This window comes from Oncorhynchus clarkii, chromosome 12 (genome assembly GCF_045791955.1).
Source record: "Oncorhynchus clarkii lewisi isolate Uvic-CL-2024 chromosome 12, UVic_Ocla_1.0, whole genome shotgun sequence".
Taxonomy (NCBI): domain Eukaryota; kingdom Metazoa; phylum Chordata; class Actinopteri; order Salmoniformes; family Salmonidae; genus Oncorhynchus; species Oncorhynchus clarkii.
This window is the reverse complement of record NC_092158.1, coordinates 30,611,036-30,632,056: the sequence shown is the minus strand read 5'-3', so window position 1 is coordinate 30,632,056 and position 21,021 is coordinate 30,611,036. Positions and strand designations below refer to the sequence as shown.

The 21,021-nt window shown below is 42.9% G+C and overlaps 1 protein-coding gene across 1 annotated transcript; it reads left to right on the top strand.

The window, feature by feature from the left end:
• The first annotated feature begins 18,886 nt into the window (after positions 1 to 18,886).
• LOC139422443 (olfactory receptor 4B13-like) lies at positions 18,887 to 19,831 on the top strand. Its single transcript, XM_071173619.1, has one exon. It carries the CDS (start codon positions 18,887 to 18,889, stop codon positions 19,829 to 19,831), a length of 945 nt encoding a protein of 314 aa, XP_071029720.1.
• The last annotated feature ends 1,190 nt before the right edge of the window (positions 19,832 to 21,021 follow it).

Here is a 21,021-nt window from a genome sequence, read left to right as displayed (position 1 = left end):
TTGATGAGCTAGCTAAATTATCAAAGAGGATGCTAGCTCACTTTCCATGCATGGCAGGACTAGTGTTGTTAATGAAGGTAGACCGTCTCTGATGTTGGCAACATTACAACCAGGACGGACTGTACTATTGGATGCAAAACTGCCGGCACATACAGATGCAGCTCTCTCGCAATGCAATTATCTTTTTAATTGCCGTAACGTTAGTTAATAACAGCCAGAACATACATTCACATAGCTATGAGCTAGCATGTTGTAAACTGTAAAGTAAATAGCTAGATGTGTTATCTCCACTAGCTATACATCTTGTTATCGCATAACAAATGTATACAACAAAATATCTCTTACATTGCATATTAGTCCACATCTTCTGACATCTGGCTCGTCGTTCTTGCACAGGAAGTGGAGAAGGGGAGACATTTTTCAGTGACACCAGATCACAACAAACAGTGAACAGCGAGGGGGAGAGAAAAATTACGGTTAGGGAGAAATTAACCATATGACCACTAGGTGTCATCGTATACGCACAGATCAATTTGATTTCAACAGTGCTTGATGGAGTCCACAAACTAGTTTGCTGCACTGGTGTAAAATGTAACTTTTGCATATGATTTATATATGAATTTATCTGGAAAATTTTTGAGAAAATTAATGGATCTGTTAAACATATACATGCATCTATGTATTTTCTCTGTAAACTGATTTGATAACTGATCTGCAATTCTGAGGTTAAGTGGGACTAACTAAATGAGAAATGGCATTCTAGGATATATGGAAATACAGCAGACTTTGTGGTATCAAATGCCTTCTTACACTTTAGGATGGGGGATGCAACCCACCTCATATGAAACCATTCCTGTAGACAAATTTACCTAGGCCCCTACCTGCTGAGTATAAAAAATATAGATTATATACCACAAAATAGATTGAATGGGCTTGTCATTCACACAGTAATGATGAAAAATCAAGTGCATTTAATCTAAATATGGGTATATGAGGACCCCTAGTGGTCACTGGGTTTTTCCCCTTTCCTTTGCAAAAAAACAACAACTAGAGATTGTATACAGTAGCTTGCAATGCAATGAGATATATTTGACCCCCGTATTTACTCTGCAACATTTATTGTCATTGACTCAAACAAAATATAATTGTATGAGCTATGCATATGTGTACCGGCATAGCCGCGGGAAGTAGGGGTGCAGCAACACCTGAACAATGATAATATATATATATATATATTTTAAACTTTTTTCACAAAAGTAGTGCACTGATATTAGCGGACCAATATAGATGGCTATAGCACAGGCAAAGAAAAAAAATCCCAGCATCTCTGGTAACTGTATAATTAAGAATAGCATCTCACAGGATTCAATAGTTGGAATTGTGAGCGTTGATGCCCTGTCCCTTTCTTTGCGAATGTCATTCTAATGGTTTCCAGAAAGAACAAAAGCCTGTCCTCAAACATTTACATCAAAATGCGCAAAGTTATGGGTAAAGACACAAAACATCCACATCAATTAAATATTTTTACTGCTCAAATAACATGAAAAACAACCACTTTTTGTGCAGTATTAATTTACCAACCTTACAAACCACTTAATGTAAATTTACATGACTGTATTGTACAGAAGTTTGTACCTGTAGACCAGTGGAGGCTGGTGGGAGGAGCTATTTGGAGGACGGGCTCATTGTAGTGGCTGGTATGGAATAAATGGAACGAAGTCAAACGTGGTTTCCATATTATGTTTGATGTGTTTGATACCTTTCCATTTATTCCATTACAACCCTTAAATTGAGCTTGTCCTCCTATAGCTCCTCCTACTATCCTCCACTGCTGTGGACTTTCCATCACCATGAAGAAAAACAATGCACAACACAGTAATTGAGTACATTGAGACTTGCACAGCCTAGATTGGGGGGTTCAATTCCCACAGGGGACCAGTATGAAAATGTATGCACTCACTACTGTAAATTGCTCTGGATAAGAGTGGCTAGTAAAATAAACCGTTTCAGTTTTCATATAGAGATAAGTTGCATTTTCAAATATTTAAAGAAACTGGAAAACATATCAAGCAAGTGTTTTCCACAATAATTATCAGATAACCTGTTTTGTAGAGATAATTATCAGACTCAAAATACAAATGATATTAAACACTCAAATACATTTCATTTAAATGTTTTCACAGAAGTAGTGGACTGGGCCTTTACTAGTCCTGTATTATCGGCCCCGCCATTCAGGGGTTGCCACTGTTCAGCTAAAAAAACTGGGTCTGTTTTCCATGTTATTTTGGCATTAATATGTGACACATATCAGTTTGCAAACAATGTAAAAAAACAAACAAACATTGAATTAATAAAGCTGCATACTCTTTTTTGCTTTCTTGAGTAAGGCAGCCCCGAAATGCACGTGTTTCAGCATAGCTCAGTGCTTTCTGTGGTGGTGTGTTAACCAGCGTAAAATACAGAGCGTAGGGATTGGTAATGTTCTCTAGTTGCGCTGTGATTGGCTTAGTGTTCTGTCACACATGGGGACACTACGTCACTGCAAAATCTGAGGGGAGAGCTCTAAAATTCAAGCCATTGGGTGCTGCAATACAGTTACATTAGAAGTGCCCATCCAAGAAGGCTCAAGGTCATTGGTCACAGATAAAATTACGTCAAATCACGTTATATGTACAGTATCTTTGACTGGACTGACATCATACTTTCTAAATCTCAGCTTGCAGTCATCATCAAGAATCAAGTCAACAATGTATTGGAAAATCCTTTTCAATCCTTGTCACATTTTCCTAAGTTTGTTTTATTCACTGCTTTAGCACACTCTGCCAACCCGGATGTCTTAGCCGTGTCTGAATCCTGGCTTAGGAAGACCACCAATAACTCTGAAATCTCCATCCCTAACTACAACATTTTCAGACAAGATAGAACGGCCAAAGGGGGCGGTGTTGCAATCTACTGCAGAGATAGCCTGCAGAGTTCTGTCCTACTATCCAGGTCTGTACCCAAACAATTTGAACTTCTACTTTTAAAAATCCACCTCTCTACAAACAAGTCTCTTACCGTTGCTGCCTGCTATAGACCACCCTCTGCCCCCAGCTGTGCTCTGGATACCATATGCGAACTGATTGCCCCCCATCTATCTTTAGAGCTCGTGCTGCTAGGTGACCTAAACTGAATGTATCCACGATAAATGTCCCTTTTTCTCTCTCGCCATTTCCCCCACTCCCTTCTCCATCTCTGTGTAATAAGCCGTAATATATTGTCAGTCCACTAGGGACCTTTGTCTCATGTAAGTGTGTATGTGTATTCTGTGTTATTATTTAGTTAGTTAGTAAATAAATAAATAATTATATACATTTGTGTAGTACTGAATAAGGCTCAAGGTTGGGGTTCTTGCGGATCCAAGAAGGTTACGACTGTTCAGAATGAGACTGATATGATTAATAAGTGACTGTTAGATATATAACTTATATATCCTCTAGAGTTGAATTCGGGAGATGGTAACTCGTTAAACAACTTCTTCCTTGGTGCCCCAAATCCTAATGAGTTAATTGTTACATTATTTATTTAAATCGTGTAAAAAATAAACATAGTTAGTGGATTAAATAAATAACAGTCATCAGATTAATGATAGTCACGTCACGACAGCATCATGAGGTTGTTACAACCTAGCCTATGAATTAAAGTTTACAACGTAGGTACACACAGGTTGAGAAAGAAATTAGAGGTGACAGACAGTGATACATTCAACATCGCCTTGCACACTCTTGCCTGCATCTAGTTTATCTAGGATGTAATCATTAGTCCAGCATTTGCAAACAAGAGTTTCTATTGGACAAATTCAGGTATTTTATCCCCATTTTGTTTGCTTCCGTTTAAGAAACTTTTTTCAACAGAACCAGTGGAATGGATGCACCCCTGATCACGTGTAAACACAGTTTACTTTCATAGCAGCCATGTTCTATTCCTTCTCGCATCAATGCCCTCTCCTCCTCTTACCTTTTCCCTTCGTTTGTGGATTTCAATGTGACCAGGCGAAAAAACCTTTCCAAGCCAAACCATGTCATAACCGCCACACACAGCCTACATCGTTGACCCCATATTAGCTAAAGTAACGTCCTAGTCAATATAGCTAATAAAACTTATGCATTAGTAAACCCAATACAATCATGCAGTAACATTACAGTGTATAGTCAGTAAGCAGTTTGGCAATTACCCGGTGGCAATAAATTAATAAAACCAAAAGCTGACCTTGAAGCTAACCTAGAGTTCCAGTGTTGGACAGACATAGCCAACTAGCGAATATAGCATCCCTCTGTTTGAGTAGGCCAGCTAAGTAAGCTAAGTGTTTGAGTAGGCTGCATTTGCTAGCTAAGTGAAACTCTGAAAGGTTGGAGGACATCCTCCAAAATTTGTCATAATTACTGTGTAAGTCTATGGAAGGGGGTGAGAACCAAGAGCCTCCTAGGTTTTGTATTGAAGTCAATGTAACAAGGGGATGGAAGCTAGCTGCCCTCCGGCTACCCCATGGTGCTACCCTACAGAGGGCTGTTGAGGCTACTGTAGACCTTCATTGCAAAACAGTGTGTTTTAGTCAATTATTGGGTTACGTGAATATATTTAGTATAGTTTAATCTAAAAAGGATAACTTTGAAAAATATTTTCACATTTTTATTTTCATGAAATTCACTGAGGCTGAATGACCTCCTCTGAGGAGCCGTCACTGGTTGACCTAAGTTCTCAACTACAATAAGGCCCGAGCCAGGAAGGTAACGCTAGATGCAAAGGTCAGAGAGATATAGTAGTTACCCTCTCAAACTCTTCAATTGCCACCATTTCCATGGCTACAGAGGACACAGAGGGCACATGGCTCCTTGTTCCATCCCTCCAGTTTCATCAGCGTTACATCAGTGCTGTCTGACGGTAGGTCATTACAGGTCTGTCCTCATCTGCTCACACTATCCCCCAGACATCAGCCACAGAGGGCTCCATTTGGGTTGGAGTGTCCTTTGCGTCTCATCAGTGTGTGGCCTTTAATTGCTTTCCAGGGGATGAAAGTATCAAGTGGATAATGACCTCTAATAGACATGTTTATGACCTCTGATAAACATGTTTACCCATGTGCAGTTATGTGCAGTTTGTCAGCGATATCCCAGAAGGTACTGGGAACACTCCAGAATGTCCACAATATCAGATAGAATTGGATAACAACATCTATAGTTTTAAAGTTCTAACTATAAAGTGACACACTCTTCATAATGATACTGTCTATATGTCATTTTGTCAATTAATTTCAATAACAGAGAAATGCTTACTCACATAGAAAATATGATCTTTAACAATTCCATTGGCACTTCAAAAGGAAATTCTGTTGCACCCATTTCCTACCGATATATGTTGTCATTTAGGCACAGTTTCGTTGAAACTACTGTACACTCTTAGAAGTTAAGGAGCCTCAAATAACTTTTCTGGGTTCAGAAGATTGCCACTGTGGAGGTAGGTACCTTTTCAGGTTAAAAAAAAAGTTTGCTAGAGGAAGCCCTCTGAAAAAACGTAATGTTGCCTATAAAATAATGCCTAAAATAGTTATCACCTGAAAATGCATTTATTTCAATGTAATTGAATATTCATGTATGGACATACATTCATTTGTTAAAATATGACATCAGTCCTCATTTAACAATGTTAACCATCTATAAAATATGTAATTGCTGGTATGACCCTCTTTTGATTTCCAAACCACCTGGTAGAGCTCTGTTATTTCCAAAATAAATATGTATATATGTATAAAATAAATATATATATAATTAAAAGTTCTTATTTGAATTGTGATTAATAGGAATTTAAGCGTAAATAATTTTTTCAACACGTTTTTCAAGAATAGACAGTTAAACCATTAAAACAGGAGGCTGAAGTCATTCAAATCAAATCAAATGTTATTTGTTACATGCTTCGTAAAACAACAGGTGTAGACAACAGTGAAATGCTTACTTACAGGTCCTTTTCCAACAATGCAGAGTTAAAGGAAAAGATAAAGTGACACAAGAAATAAATATACAGTGAATAATGAATAACAATAACGAGTAAAAAATAACATGGTGTCACACCCTGACCATAGTTTACTTTGTATGTTTCTATGTTTTGGTTGGTCAGGGTGTGATCTGAGTGGGCATTCTATGTTACATGTCTAGTTTGTCCAGTTCTATGTTCGGCCTGATATGGTTCTCAATCAGAGGCAGGTGTTCGTCATTGTCTCTGATTGGGAACCATATTTAGGTAGCCTGGGTTTCACTGTGTGTTTGTGGGTGATTGTTCCTGTCTATGTGTTTTCACCAGATAGGCTGTTTAGGTTTTCGTTACGTTCATTACGTTCTTTATTTTTGTAGTGCTTGTATTGATTCGTGTTTTACGTTTGTTTATTAAAACATGGATCGAAATCGACACGCTGCATTTTGGTCCGACTCTCCTTCTCATACAGAAAACCGTTACAGAATCACCCACCACCAACGGACCAAGCAGCGTGTCAACAGGCAGCAACAGCAGCGTAAAGAGGAGATGCGGAATAAGGATTTCTGGACATGGGAGGAAATCCTCGAGGGGAGAGGACCCTGGGCTAAACCAGGGGAGTGTAGCCGCCCAAAGGTGCAGCGGGAGAGGAAACAACAGGAGCAGCCCAAAGAGGAGTACAGTATGGAGTATACGACTTGGGAGGTAATAGACAGGTGGGCGGTCGACCCAGGGAGAGTGCCGGAGCCCGCCTGGGATTCAATGGAGCAGTGCGCGGAAGGTTATCAGAGAATGGAGTTGGCGAAGCAGGCACGGCGGCGCGGAAGGAAGCCCGAGAGGCAGCCCCAAAAATTTATTGGGGGGGGGAGTATGGCTACGCCAGGTAGGAGACCTGCGCAAACTCCCTGTGCTTAGCGGGGGGCTAGAGAGACCGGACAGGCACCGTGTTATGCAGTGGTGCACACGGTGTCTCCAGTGCGGGTGCCCCGTGCGGTATATGCCATGAAGCCGGCTCTACGCATCTGGTCCCCAGTGCGTCTCCTTGGGCCGGCTTACATGGCACCAGCCTTGCACTCGGTGTCTCCGGTTCGCCTGCATAGCCCAGTGCGGGCTATTCCACCTCGCCGCACTGGCAGGGCGACCGTGAGCATTCAACCAGGTAAGGTTGGGCAGGCTCGGTGCTCAAGAGCTCCAGTTCGCCTGCACGGTCCGGTTTTTCCAGTACCACCTCCACACCCCAGCCCTCCGGTAGCAGCTCCCCGCACCAGGCTTCCTGTGCGTGTCCTCGGCCCAGTACCACCAGTGCCAGCACCACGCATCAGGCCTACAGTGCGCCTCGCCTGTCCAGCGCTGCCAGGGCCTTCCTTCTCTTCAGCGCTGCCGGAGTCTCCCGCCTGTTCAGAACTGCCAGTCTGCATAGAGCTGCCAGTTTGCAAGGAGCTGCCAGTCTGCATAGAGCTGCCAGTCTGCATAGAGCTGCCAGTCTGCAAGGAGCTGCCAGTCTGCAAGGAGCTGCCAGTCTGCAAGGAGCTGCCAGTCTGCAAGGAGCTGCCAGTCTGCAAGGAGCCGCCAGTCTGCAAGGAGCCGCCAGAGCCGCCAGTCTGCAAGGAGCCGCCAGAGCCGCCAGTCTGCAAGGAGCCGCCAGAGCTGCCAGTCTGCAAGGAGGCCCCAGAGCTGCCAGTCTGCAAGGAGCCGCCAGAGCTGCCAGTCTGCAAGGAGCCGCCAGAGCTGCCAGTCTGCAAGGAGCCGCCAGAGCTGCCAGTCTGCAAGGAGCCGCCAGAGCTGCCAGTCTGCAAGGAGCCGCCAGAGCTGCCAGTCTGCATGGAGCAGCCAGGGCCGCCAGTCAGCATGGAGCAGCCAGGGCCGCCAGTCAGCATGGAGCAGCCAGGGCCGCCAGTCAGCATGGAGCAGCCAGGGCCGCCAGTCAGCATGGAGCAGCCAGGGCCGCCAGTCAGCATGGAGCAGCCAGGGCCGCCAGTCAGCATGGAGCAGCCAGAGCTGCCAGTCAGCATGGAGCAGCCAGAGCTGCCAGTCAGCATGGAGCAGCCAGAGCTGCCAGTCAGCATGGAGCAGCCAGAGCTGCCAGTCAGCATGGAGCAGCCAGAGCTGCCAGTCAGCATGGAGCAGCCAGAGCTGCCAGTCAGCATGGAGCAGCCAGTCAGCATGGAGCAGCCAGAGCAGCCAGTCAGCATGGAGCAGCCAGTCAGCATGGAGCAGCCAGGGCCGCCAGTCAGCATGGAGCAGTCAGGGCCGCCAGTCAGCATGGAGCAGCCAGTCAGCATGGAGCAGCCAGTCAGCATGGAGCAGCCAGAGCTGCCAGTCAGCATGGAGCAGCCAGAGCTGCCAGTCAGCATGGAGCAGCCAGAGCTGCCAGTCAGCATGGAGCAGCCAGTCAGCATGGAGCAGCCAGAGCTGCCAGTCAGCATGGAGCAGCCAGTCAGCATGGAGCAGCCAGATCTGCCAGTCGACCAGACTCTTCCAGATCTGCCAGTCGACCAGACTCTTCCAGATCTGCCAGTCGACCAGACTCTTCCAGATCTGCCAGTCGACCAGACTCTTCCAGATCTGCCAGTCGACCAGATCTGCCAGTCGACCAGATCTGCCAGTCGACCAGATCTGCCAGTCGACCAGATCTGCCAGTCGACCAGATCTGCCAGTCGACCGGATCTGCCAGATCTGCCAGTCAGCCAGGATCTGCCAGATCTGCCAGTCAGCCAGGATCTGCCAGATCTGCCAGTCAGCCAGGATCTGCCAGAACCGCCAGCCAGCCAGGATCTGCCGGATTCAACAACCTGCGTGAGCTTCCTCTCAGTGCTGAGCTTCCTCTCAGTGCTGAGCTTCCTCTCAGTGCTGAGCTTCCTCTCAGTGCTGAGCTACCCATCAGTCCCGAGCTACCTCTGTCCCGAGCTGTCCTTCTGTTCCGAGCTGCCCCTCTGTCCCGAGCTGTCATTTAGGAGGGTAACCTATCTAGGGACGCTAAGGAGGTGGACTAAGACTATTATGGAGTGGGGTCCACGTCCAGCGCCAGAGCCGCCACCGCGGACAGATGCCCACCCAGACCCTCCCCTATAGGTTCAGGTTTTGCGGCCGGAGTCCGCACCTTGGGGGGGGGGGGGGTACTGTCACACCCTGACCATAGTTTACTTTGTATGTTTCTATGTTTTGGTTGGTCAGGGTGTGATCTGAGTGGGCATTCTATGTTGCATGTCTAGTTTGTCCAGTTCTATGTTCGGCCTGATATGGTTCTCAATCAGAGGCAGGTGTTCGTCATTGTCTCTGATTGGGAACCATGTTTAGGTAGCCTGGGTTTCACTGTGTGTTTGTGGGTGATTGTTCCTGTCTATGTGTTTTCACCAGATAGGCTGTTTAGGTTTTCGTTACGTTCATTACGTTCTTTATTTTTGTAGTGTTTGTATTGATTCGTGTTTTACGTTTGTTTATTAAAACATGGATCGCAATCGACACGCTGCATTTTGGTCCGACTCTCTTTCTCATACAGAAAACCGTTACACATGGCTATAAACAGGGAGAACCAGTACCTAGTCGATGTGCAGGGGTACGAGGTAATTGAGGTAGCTACAGTATTTACATTTAAGTGATAATGCCTAAGAAGCCAGAGTTTGGAGAATATATTGGCACGCTAGTTGTTAGGCCCGAGACGAACTTATGCACCAGGTAATAGATAAAGCATATTGCGTTCATCATTTCGCCCGTTAGATCATTTTTCATTATGAAGCTTTTTCATTGTGAAACTTACTGGTACTAGTTATGTTTTGAGTTAGTCATGTGTTTGTTTATAAAGAAGCACAATTAACAAAATTGTAGCTTTGTGAGGTGAGTCATCTCTGCAGTGCAACTTAAGTGAGGTGATTTTTATTTTATTTTAACTAGGCAAGTCATTTAAGAACAAATTCTTATTTTCAATGACGGCCTAGGAACAGTGGGTTAACTGCCTGTTCAGGGGCAGAACGACATATTTGTACCTTGTCAGCTCGGGGGTTTGAATTTGCCACCATCCGGTTACTAGTGCAACACTCTAACCACTAGGCTACCCTGCCACCCCAGATGATCTTCAGATCCACAGACTCCATCGGTTCAAAGGGGGCCGCACGCAACACCTCCAAAACCAAAGTCAACTCCATAGTGGACGCAATAGGTCTCAAAACCAACCTGAGATGGCACACACACCGCCAGGGGAAGAGCCCATGGTAGGGTTTGGCGGTATTAATAAGATAATAGTTGTTTTGTGTGTGCTGCAAACTGTGTTTTGAGATACTTGCATGATTTTATGAGCTGGGTTGCCTGATCAAGTTACACTTGTATGAAATTCACTACTAATGTTTGCCAGCTATATATCTTGTAACTATTAAGTTAACTATCTAAGATGTGCCAAATACATTTTCTCCAGCTGGGTTTTACTAATTTGCTAACGTTAGCTAAGTGGCTAACGTTAGCTTGCAAGATCAAGCTTCTTGGTAACAGCAGCATAGACAGACCCCTCCTGGATTAAGAATAGTTGTTTTGTGTTTGCTGCAAACTGTGTTTTGAGATACTTGCAGGACTTTATGAGCTGGGTTGCCTGTCCTAGTAGTAAATGTTTGCATGTGCTCATTAGCATTTATCTAGCATCTGCTATGAGAATCCCTTAGTAATTGTTAGCATTTTGTTAGTGATGTTTTTTGTGCCTTTTTTACACTTGAAAAAATAATTGCTCCGCTTGTGTGCACTACCTGTAATTCCATATATCCCGGGATGGCAGAGGCACAGTATGAAGGTATGTAAATCTGGATACCACCAAACCCTACCATGGGCTCTTCCCCTGGCGGTGTGTGTGCCATCTCAGGTTGGTTTTGAGACCTATTGCGTCCACTTTGGAGTTGGCTTTGGTTTTGGATGTGTTGCGTGCGGCCCCCTTTGAACCGATGGCGTCTGTGGATCTGAAGATCATCTCCTACAAGATGGTCCTGCTCATGGCTTTTGCCTTGGCTCAACAAGTTGGAGATCTCCATGCGTTTTCTGTTCATCCCTCCTGAATGAAGTTTGCCCTTGGAAACTCTAAGGTGAAATTGCGTCCTAATGCAGCCTTCGCCAATAAGGTCATTACTATGTCCTTCAGATCTCTAGCTTTTAAACCTTTTCCCTATTCGCCTCCTCCATTTGCTTCTGGGGAGCAGTCGAGGTTACATGCCTGGTGTCTGGTATGAGCGTTATGCATGTACATTGAGCGGACCAGGGGTGTCATTGTCTGTTTTGCTAATCTGGCTTGTGGTAGAGCGCTTTCTAAAGCAGGGTGAACACCACACATTTTTAGCCAGAGTAAATCCGGAGTAAAACGTAACAGATTTGCGGTTGATGGCTGAAAATCAATTAAATCAAATAGTAACACAAGAAATTCACATAACAATAATGAGGCTATATACAGGGGGTACCGGTATCGAGTCAATGTGTGGGGGTACAGGTTAGTCGAGGTCATTTATAAAGTGACTATGCATAGATAATAAACAGTGAGTAGCAGCAGGGTAAAAACAAAAACAAAACGGTGGGGAAGGGTCAATGTAAATAGTCTGGGTGGCCGTTTGATTAATTGTTCAGCAGTCTTAAGCTGATAAGGAGCCTTTTGGTCCTAGACTTGGCACTCCGGTACTGCTTCCTGTGCAGTAGCAGAGAGAACAGTCTATGACTTGGGTGACTGGAGTATTTGATAATTTTTTGGGCCTTCCTCTGACACTGCCTAGTATATAGGTCCTGGATGTCAGGAAGCTTGTCCCCAGTGATGTACTGGGCCGTACGCACCACCCTCTGTAGAGCCTTACGGTCAGATTCTGAGCATTTGCCATACCAGGCGGTGATACAACTGGTCAGGATGCTCTCGATGGTGCAGCTGTAGAACCTTTTGAGGATCTGGGGACCCATGCCAAATCTTTTCAGTCTCCGAAGGGGGAAAAGGTGTTGTCGTGCCCTCTTCACAACTGTCTTGGTGTGTTTGAACCATGATAGTTTGTTGGTGATGTGGACACCAAGGAACTTGAATCTCTCAACCCACTTCAATTCAGCCCTGTCGATGTTAATGGGGGCCTGTTCGGCCCTCCTTTTCCTATAGTCCACGATCAGCTCCTTTGTCTTGCTCATGTTGAGGGAGAGGTTGTTGTCCTGGCACCACACTGCCACGTATCTGACCTCCTCCCTATAGTTCGTCTCATCGTTGTCGGTGATCAGGCCTAACACTGTTGTGTCGTCAGCAAACTTAATGATGGTGTTGGAGTCGTGCTTGACCATGCAGTCATGGGTGAACAGGGAGTTCAGGAGGGGACTAAGCACCCACCCTTGAGAGGCCCCCGTGTTTAGGATCAGAGTGGCAGATGTGTTGTTGCCTACCCTTACTACCTGGGGGTTGCCCGTTGGGAAGTCCAGGATCCAGTTGCACAGGGAGGTGTTTAGTCCCAGGGTCCTTAGCTTAGTGATGAGCTTTGTGGACACTATGGTGATGAACACTGAGCTGTAGTCAATGAATAGCATTCTCACCTAGGTGTTCCTTTTGTCCAGGTGGGAAAGGACAAGGTGGAGTGCAATAGAGATTACATCATCTGTTGGGGTGGTATGTGAATTGGTGTGGGTCTAGGGTTTCCAACATGATGGTGTTGATGTGAGCCATGACCAGTATTTTAAAGCACTTCATGGCTACCGTCGGTAACAATCTATGAAGGTTACCTTCGCTTTCTTGGGCACAGGGACTATGGTGGTCTGTTTGAAACATGTAGGTATTACAGACTCGGTCAGGGAGAGGTTGAAAATGTCAGTGAAGACACTTGCCAGTTGGTCCACGCATGCTTTTAGTACACATCCTGGTAATCCGTCTGGCTCCGCGGCTTTATGAATGTTGACCTGTTTAAAGGTCTTGCTCATACAGGCTACGGAGTGCATGATCACACAGTTGTCCGGAACAGCTGGTGCTCTCATGCATGCTTCAAGGTTGCTTGCCTCGAAGCGAGCATAAAAGGCATCTAGCTCGTCTGGTTGACTCCCGTCACTGGGCAGTTCACGGCTGGGTTTTGCTTTGCAGTCCGTAATAGTTTTCAAGCCCTGCCACATCCGACGAGCATCAGAGCTGGTGTAGTAGGATTTAATCTTAGTCCTGTATTGACTCTTTGCCTGTTTGTTGGTTCATCTGAGGGCATAGCGAGATTTCTTATAAGCATCCGGATTAGTGTCCCGGACCTTGAAAGCGGCAGCTCTAGCCTTTAGCTTGGTGCGGATGTTGCTTGTAATCTATGGCTTCTGGTTGGGAAATGTACGTACATTCACTCTGGGGACGACATCGTCAATGCACTAATTGATGAAGCCGGTGACTGTGATGGTATACTCCTCAATGCCATTGGATGAATCCCGGAACATATTCCAGTTTGCACTAGCAAAACAGTCCTGGTGCGGGGCATCCGTGTCATCTGACCACTTCCGTATTGAGCTAGTCACTGGAACTTCCTGCTTTAGTTTTTGCTTGTAAGCAGAAATTAGGAGGATATAGCTGCTCTGTCTTGCCGATACATGGAGAAGCGAGCCAGCTCTATATTATCCATGTCGTCATTCAGCCACGTCTCTGTGAAACACAAGATATTACAGTTCATAATGTTCCGTTGGTAGGATAGTCTTAATAATCATAGATCATCTGGTTTGTTTTTGAATGATTGCACAAATGATTGCCAGCCAATAATCCCGAGGGTGGTGTTGGTTTACCTACTCGTCAGCAAATTCTTACAAGGCACCCCGCCCTCCTTCCCCTTTTTCACTGATGTGAAGAAAAGTGGGAATATCCATGTAACATCAGCTTGGCTGAATGCGGCTGTGCCCAGGTCGTCTGTAAAAAAAAAAGGCAAGTGGACATAGAGCCCACATCGTCATCCAAACTTGAGTCCTGTGTAATAACGAAGGAGACTGAGATATCAGACAGCTTCACAGTATATTGCCATGCTGCGAGGATAGCTCGATGTGATCCGACCAGAAGCCCAGATCCACCCCCGTATCCTGCAATTCAGATTCTGCCGATATACAGGCATCCAGGGGAGGAAAGTAATCTTCAGTCCCACCAAGCCTTCTAAGGAAGGCTACACACCTCTCTTGTACGCAGCCGCCGACTGTGTTCGCACGAGCTGGTTTGATCCAGGGAAGCCTGACCATGCACCCAGCCGAGAAATACAAGACTACACTTGTGAGTATGATTCAAAGGCATGGTGAAACCACATGACTGTGGGCAAGGTTGTGAACACGAACCCGGCATAGCAGCCTTCGTCGACTCGTTCGTGTTAGTCATCTTACTTACAACCAGTAAGTTAAACAGGCAGAAGAATTTAAAAAAATTGGTAAGGAACTTCACAAAACTAGTTACCAAACTTTAACACACAACATCCAGAAAGATGAGCACACCTTCCTTAAGTGGGACTGTTAAGTTGCAGTAAAGTCTGATACATTCTGCTTTTACAATGTTTGTTTTTTAAGAAATGCATATGAATTGTTCTGGTCAGCTGTTGGTGAAGAGCAGAAGAAATGAAGGAAGAAATTCCTGACTCAGTGTTCATTGGCCTTGTCAGGTGGGATTCTAATGTTCTTCAGTAAGCATACTCCCCATAGCTGTTTTTGTCCCGAGCTGACCAACTGAAAGAGCACACATTAATTTCAATGTAATAGAAAATTCAAATTTTGATATATTAAATTACCATAATTTGTAGATATTTGACATCAATCTTAATTTAAACTATGCCACTTTGTTTACATACCCTACATTTCTCATCTCATATGTGCATACTGTACTCGATACCATCTACTGCATCTTGCCTATGCCGTTCTGTACCATCACTCATTCATGCATCTTTATGTACATATTCTTTATCCCTTTACACTTGTGTGTACAAGGTAGTAGTTTTGGAATTGTTAGGTTAGATTACTCGTTGGTTATTACTGCATTGTCGGAACTAGAAGCACAAGTATTTTGCTACACTCGCATTAACATCTGTTATCCATGTGTATGTGACGAATACATTTGATTTGATTTGATTTGCGGAGATAAGCAATGTGTCTCCAGTGCGCATGGATGTGCCTGCTCCTCGCGCTCGTCCGGAGGTGCTTTGCACCAGCCCGGTACCACCAGTGCCGGCCCCACGCACCAAGCTTCCGGCGACAGTTCCCAGTCCACAGCTTCCGGCAACAGTTCCCAGTCCAGAGCTTACGGCGACAGTTCCCACCTCCAACGACGGTCCACAGTCCGGAACCTCCAACGACAGTCCACAGTCCGGAGCCTCCTGAGACGGTCCACAGTTCGGAACCTCCAGTGATGGTCCATAGTCCGTAGCCTCCAGTGATGATCCACGGCCCTGAGCCTCCAGTGATGATCCACGGTCCGGAGCCTCCAGTGATGATCCAAGGTCCGGAGCCTCCAGTGACGATCCAAGGTCCGGATTCTCCAGCGTCGGTCTGCAGTCCAGACTCTCCAGGGACGGTCTGCAGTCCAGAGCCTCTAGCGACGGTCTGAGGTCCAGAGCCTCCGGCAACAATCCGCGGTCCGTTTCCACGGAAGCTGAGGGATCAGCGAGCGGAGCGGGGTCTACGTCCTGAACCGGAGCCGCCACCGAGGCTAGATGCCCACCCAGACCCTCCACCATGGAGTCAGGTTTTGCGGCCTGAGTCCGCACCTTTGGAGGGGTGGTACTGTCACGCCCTGACCTTAGAGAGCCTTTTTATTTCCCTATTTGATTAGATCGGTGTGTGATTTGGGTGGGCATTCTAGTTTTCCTATTTCTTTGTTTGGCCTGGTATGGTTCCCAATCAGAGGCAGCTGTCTATCGCTGTGTAGCCTGCAGAACTTTTACGTTTGTTCGGTGTTCGTTTTTAAATAAAGGAAGATGTTTGCCTATCACGCTGCATCTTGGTCTAATTAATCCAACGAACGTAACAGAAAGCTCTTAGAGACTTACTCAGAAAGACTCCCATGTGTAATCGCTGCCAAACGTCATTCTAACATGTATTGACTCAGGGGGTGGAATACTTATTGAATCAAGATATGTTACCTTTTTATGATTTTTTTAAAAAATTTCAAATTTTTCTTCCACTTTGACATTAAAGTATTTTCTGTAGGTCATTGACAAAAAAGACAATTAAATGAATGTTAATCTCACTTCGTAGCACCACAAAATCTGGAAAAAGTCAGGGTGTGTGAATACTTTGATGTTACACTATCTGTTTTACCGTTTAGTGGGGAATGTCCCCCATTTGAAGGTATAATAAGTATTTGGACAAATTCATTTACAGTGTATTGAATTTTGATCCCATATTGCGCAATGACTACATCATGCTTGTGACAACAAACATGTTGGATGCATTTGCAGTTTGTTTTGGTTTTGTTTCGAATTATGTTGTGCCCAATAAAAATGAATGGTACATAATATATTGTGTCATTTTGGGGCACGTTTATTGTCAATAAGAATATAATATGTTTCTAAACATTTCTGCATTAATGTGGATGCTGCCATGATTATGAATAATCATGAATTAATTGTGAATAATGATGAGTGAGAAAGTTAGAGAAATAAATATCATACCTCACCCAAAACATTGGGGCAGCAAGAAGCAAAAGGTCACTGGTTCGAATCCCCAGGCCGACTAGGTGAACATCTTCAAGGCACTTAACCCTAATTGCTCCTGTAAGTCGCTCTGGATGTGCTAAAATGTACATGCACTGTAAGTGTTCAGAAATGTACATTTTACGAAACATATTCGATAGAGTTGGACTTTAGAAATCCAGACTGTAGGTCATAAACTGCACGTGGTAGAAATTAATGCAAGTCACCTGCATCATTTCTGTCGCTGGTTCTGCGTAAAAGGGGCAGTCTGCTGTTCAAACAATAACAAACCCGCCACCGCATTTCTGATTTGGTAAACAGCAGAGGAATTCCGTCTGGAGAATTATCAAATTCATAGACAGAGCTATGGATGCAAGGACTGACTGCCATAAGATCAATATTTTAGTTTGAACCTTGTTTTGAGGCAATACAGTGTTTGTTTACAAACAATGCAGTAAAAAAAAACATGTTATGGGTTCTGATTGGGTAAGACAGTTGAACTAAGCTCATGAGGCATTTATAAGTGATGTTCTTCAAAAGAAAAAAGGTATATATAATCAGTAATATAAATGTCCAAAAATGGATGTAACAATTGCAGATTGACCCTTTTTATGTGATTGTAAAAAATGTCTATAAAAGCAGTGCAAATTCTTTTACAATTGTGCAACAAGCTAGGATAAAAAAATATAGGAAACAAATGACTTAAACTCGAACTAAAAGGTACGCCTGTGTTGTTGTACGTATTACACAATTAAATGTTGAACAAATCTGCCCACATCATTTGTTAATTTGTTTTGGAAAACCATTGTAATTGACATGGGCTGTCTAGGGACATGCAAATTACAGCTGGTGTACTGTGGAATGGTACTTGATGTCAGTAAAATGTGCAAGACAAATAGGTGACATCACCATGTTCTGACCTTATACTCCCATCATGCACATCACCATGTTGTTGTTTTTTACCTTGTGATTCCCATCATGTAGTCTACAAAAGCCGTGCGCAAAAATATCATAATGTTATACTTCTGGCAACCTGGAGAAGAGTGTTTGGCTTGGATAGATAGGGACTCTCAGAAACAGGTAAATCAGATTAACAATGATGTTTTATTTATTTGTGAATATTCTGAATATCTGTTTGTTTTCTACTGAAATAGTTCATTTTAAAAGGCCTTCATTGGATGAATTTGTGTTGATGTATTCACTTTTTATCTGTTTGATTTAGTTACGATCATTTCATTTTAATCAACAGTGGGGCTTCACTGGGGCCATTAAATTGTATTAAGGATTTTCTTTCCAGTTTCAACCCGAAACAGAACTTCCAGTTTTCACACTGATTAAGGAAATTTAAAGGGATTTTCATAACATTACGTCTCATCATTGGTGTGCCGTGAAGACCACCTGACCTGATTTGACAGGAGATCAGATTTAAAGAGTTCATAAGCTCTTCAATTCAGGTCATACAACTGGTGGGGAGATACAAGTACAAAGGTGAATGATTTTAATGTTTCCCATGTTTAATTTCTGTCTACAAAATGATGCTACAGGGTAGAAATTGCAAGAGCTAAATTTTTTAATATATTTACTCACACACTGTTTAATACTCACACAAACAATGTAGATTTGTTTGCTAACTAATAGTACCATTTAGAGACCTATGCTGAATGTGAACTTGTCACAATTCTGTCTTATGACCTAAAGTCTGAAAAACCTCATATAACCCCAATAAGACAGTTACTGTTACTGTCTTTAATGGTGTACATGAAGGGTAATTCACCAATGTTATGATTTGAGTCATGAGTCATGAGAAAATACAACAAGAATTATTGTCATCAACTATACCTATCAAAATCCCTTCTTACTATATCATAAAAATGATATATGTTTAACACATGATCTTTCACAGGTTAATAATACAAAAAGAAAGGTGATATATATATATTTGTTTTTAGCCTCAAATGTTTTGTCAATTAAACCCCCCAAAATGTATGGATTAACAATAAAAATACAAATATGTTTAGGCATGAGAGATATAACCATGGATCATACTATTGAATAACAGTAGTTTCTCATTTGAGTTATGTATGCCTGTTACAACTGACCTGTGAAACAATTGTCCCCAGTCTCCCCTACTTATTATAGACATTTCACATATAGCATATAATACAAATTAAAAACAAGACATTTATGGTGATGGAAAATTTGTTAAATTTAGGACATTACCTCTAACATCTAAGCATTTATTTTCTTACAGTATTTGAATAAATACATTTCAGGTGATGGAAAATTCATCCACAGTATCATCCATCATACTGTCTGCATACTTTGGAATGGAGGATCTTAAGTATTTGTACTTCAGCATTTTCCTTATTTTGTACATTGCAATTGTTGCTGAAAATGTCATTATAATTGGAGTAATCTACACTGAGAAAACATTGCATCAACCAATGTATTTCCTGGTGTGTAACTTGGCAGTAAATGGTCTCTATGGTAGCACTGCGTTGCTGCCAGCACTGTTGAAAAATTTAGCTTCCCACCCTAGTGAGATATCTCTAGCCAGCTGTCGAACACAGATCTATTGTATACATACATATGCTATTGTTGAATTTACAATTTTAGGAGTGATGTCTTATGATAGGTATGTTGCTATATGCCATCCACTGCGGTATCATACCATCATGTCTCTGACAAAAGTGTATAAACTTGTAGCATTCACCTGGATTTACCCTTTGGTAGCATTTCTCATCTTTTTCATTATAACTCTTCAACTGAGATTTTGTGATAAAACTATAGATAAATTGTACTGCATCAATTACTCACTTATAAAGCTCTCCTGTACAAATACGTCTGTTGTGAACATAATAGGATTAATGTCTGTGGTTTTGTATAGTGTACCACAGTTAGTTATTATACTTTACTCATATGCACATGTCCTGAGAGTCTGTGCATTATCTTCCAAAGAATCCAAACTCAAAGCACTGCGAACTTGCACTCCACACCTGTTTGCTATTATCAACTACGTTGTGGGTTGCTACTTTGAAATATTGCAAAGCCGATTTGACACAAGTCATTTACCTTACAGAACTCAAGTGTTTATGTCACTTTACTTTTTGATATTCCCTCCCATTCTTAATCCAGCAATCTATGGGTTAAGTATTCAAGCCATAAGAGTGAAGCTGTTGAAACTTTGTTATAATAAGAATAGGATATTGTCAATACAGTAGCCAGGGCTGTTGATTTGATTTCCATTGTACATGTTTCTCTATTTATCTATAATGTTTGTATTGTGTTGAAGTAATAGTATAGATTACACTGGTTGTACATATAACATAGATATTATATATCTAACAATCTATGAAATGTAATAAACTGCAGAACATCTTCTTAATGCTGTTTTATAATAAAATACATAATCATGGAATGACATTTTTCTTTTGAAGGAGATGGCTCAAGGGTGATGTTGGAGTGTGTAAACACATGGTTGCCAATCGATTTCCTTTTGCGTAAACTTAAGCCAATTCCAAACTCTAACCTTAACCAATTCTGATAATTTATTCGAGGCCTGAGAGGTTTTGCCCTCAAGGAAAAGCTGTGCCAGAGCTGCCCTTAAAAATGTTAATGAAAAAGCCTTTAGTTGATCATTTATATGCAACGTGTCTTTGGCATCATTAAACTGAAGACTGTAATTTTATCAAACCAATTCTCTGTAACTATTATTACGTGATTAAACTAATCATGTAAATGTTATTAACTAGGAAGTCGGAGCACAAAGGAAAATCTTCAGATTACAAAGTTATACTTTTCCTAATATAAAACTGTTCAGATATTTTAATATCTGATCAATTATTCTTTACCTCACATTAGTCTAATTCCGAACGTGTAAATCGTTGGTTATCTGCACGAACCCAGCCTGCACTATGAATCATCCATACATCAATTGTCTTAATCATTTATTTGAAATGATAGGTGATGTTCCCTAGTGGGCTAAGCCGATATGGCGACTTGGTAGACAAAGTGAAGTGGGTGTGGACTGAGAAGGGCACGAAAGACAAAAATCCCTACACAGTTAATAATTACATTGATTGAAATGCTAATCCTTTGCCCATGAACGCTCACTCATTCGGGAATATTGCAATCAATATATATTTACACTCAGTGTGTCGTCGTGATCTCTGTTGGAATTGTCCGTCTTTCTGTTGGAACGTTCATGTGATCAATCTGCTCCCATGAAGTCTCGTAGTTAGAATGGATACTTCAGAGTCTCATTCAGAAATGTTCTTATAGAATAGATGTTTCGGCGGTTGTCGGTCTTCGCATTCAATGGTACATAATTCCTAGCTGCAGACTAGTAATTAGTATTGAAGAGTTGCTCTTTTTCTGTCGGAATCGATAGTCTCAGAGTTTCAACAACCAT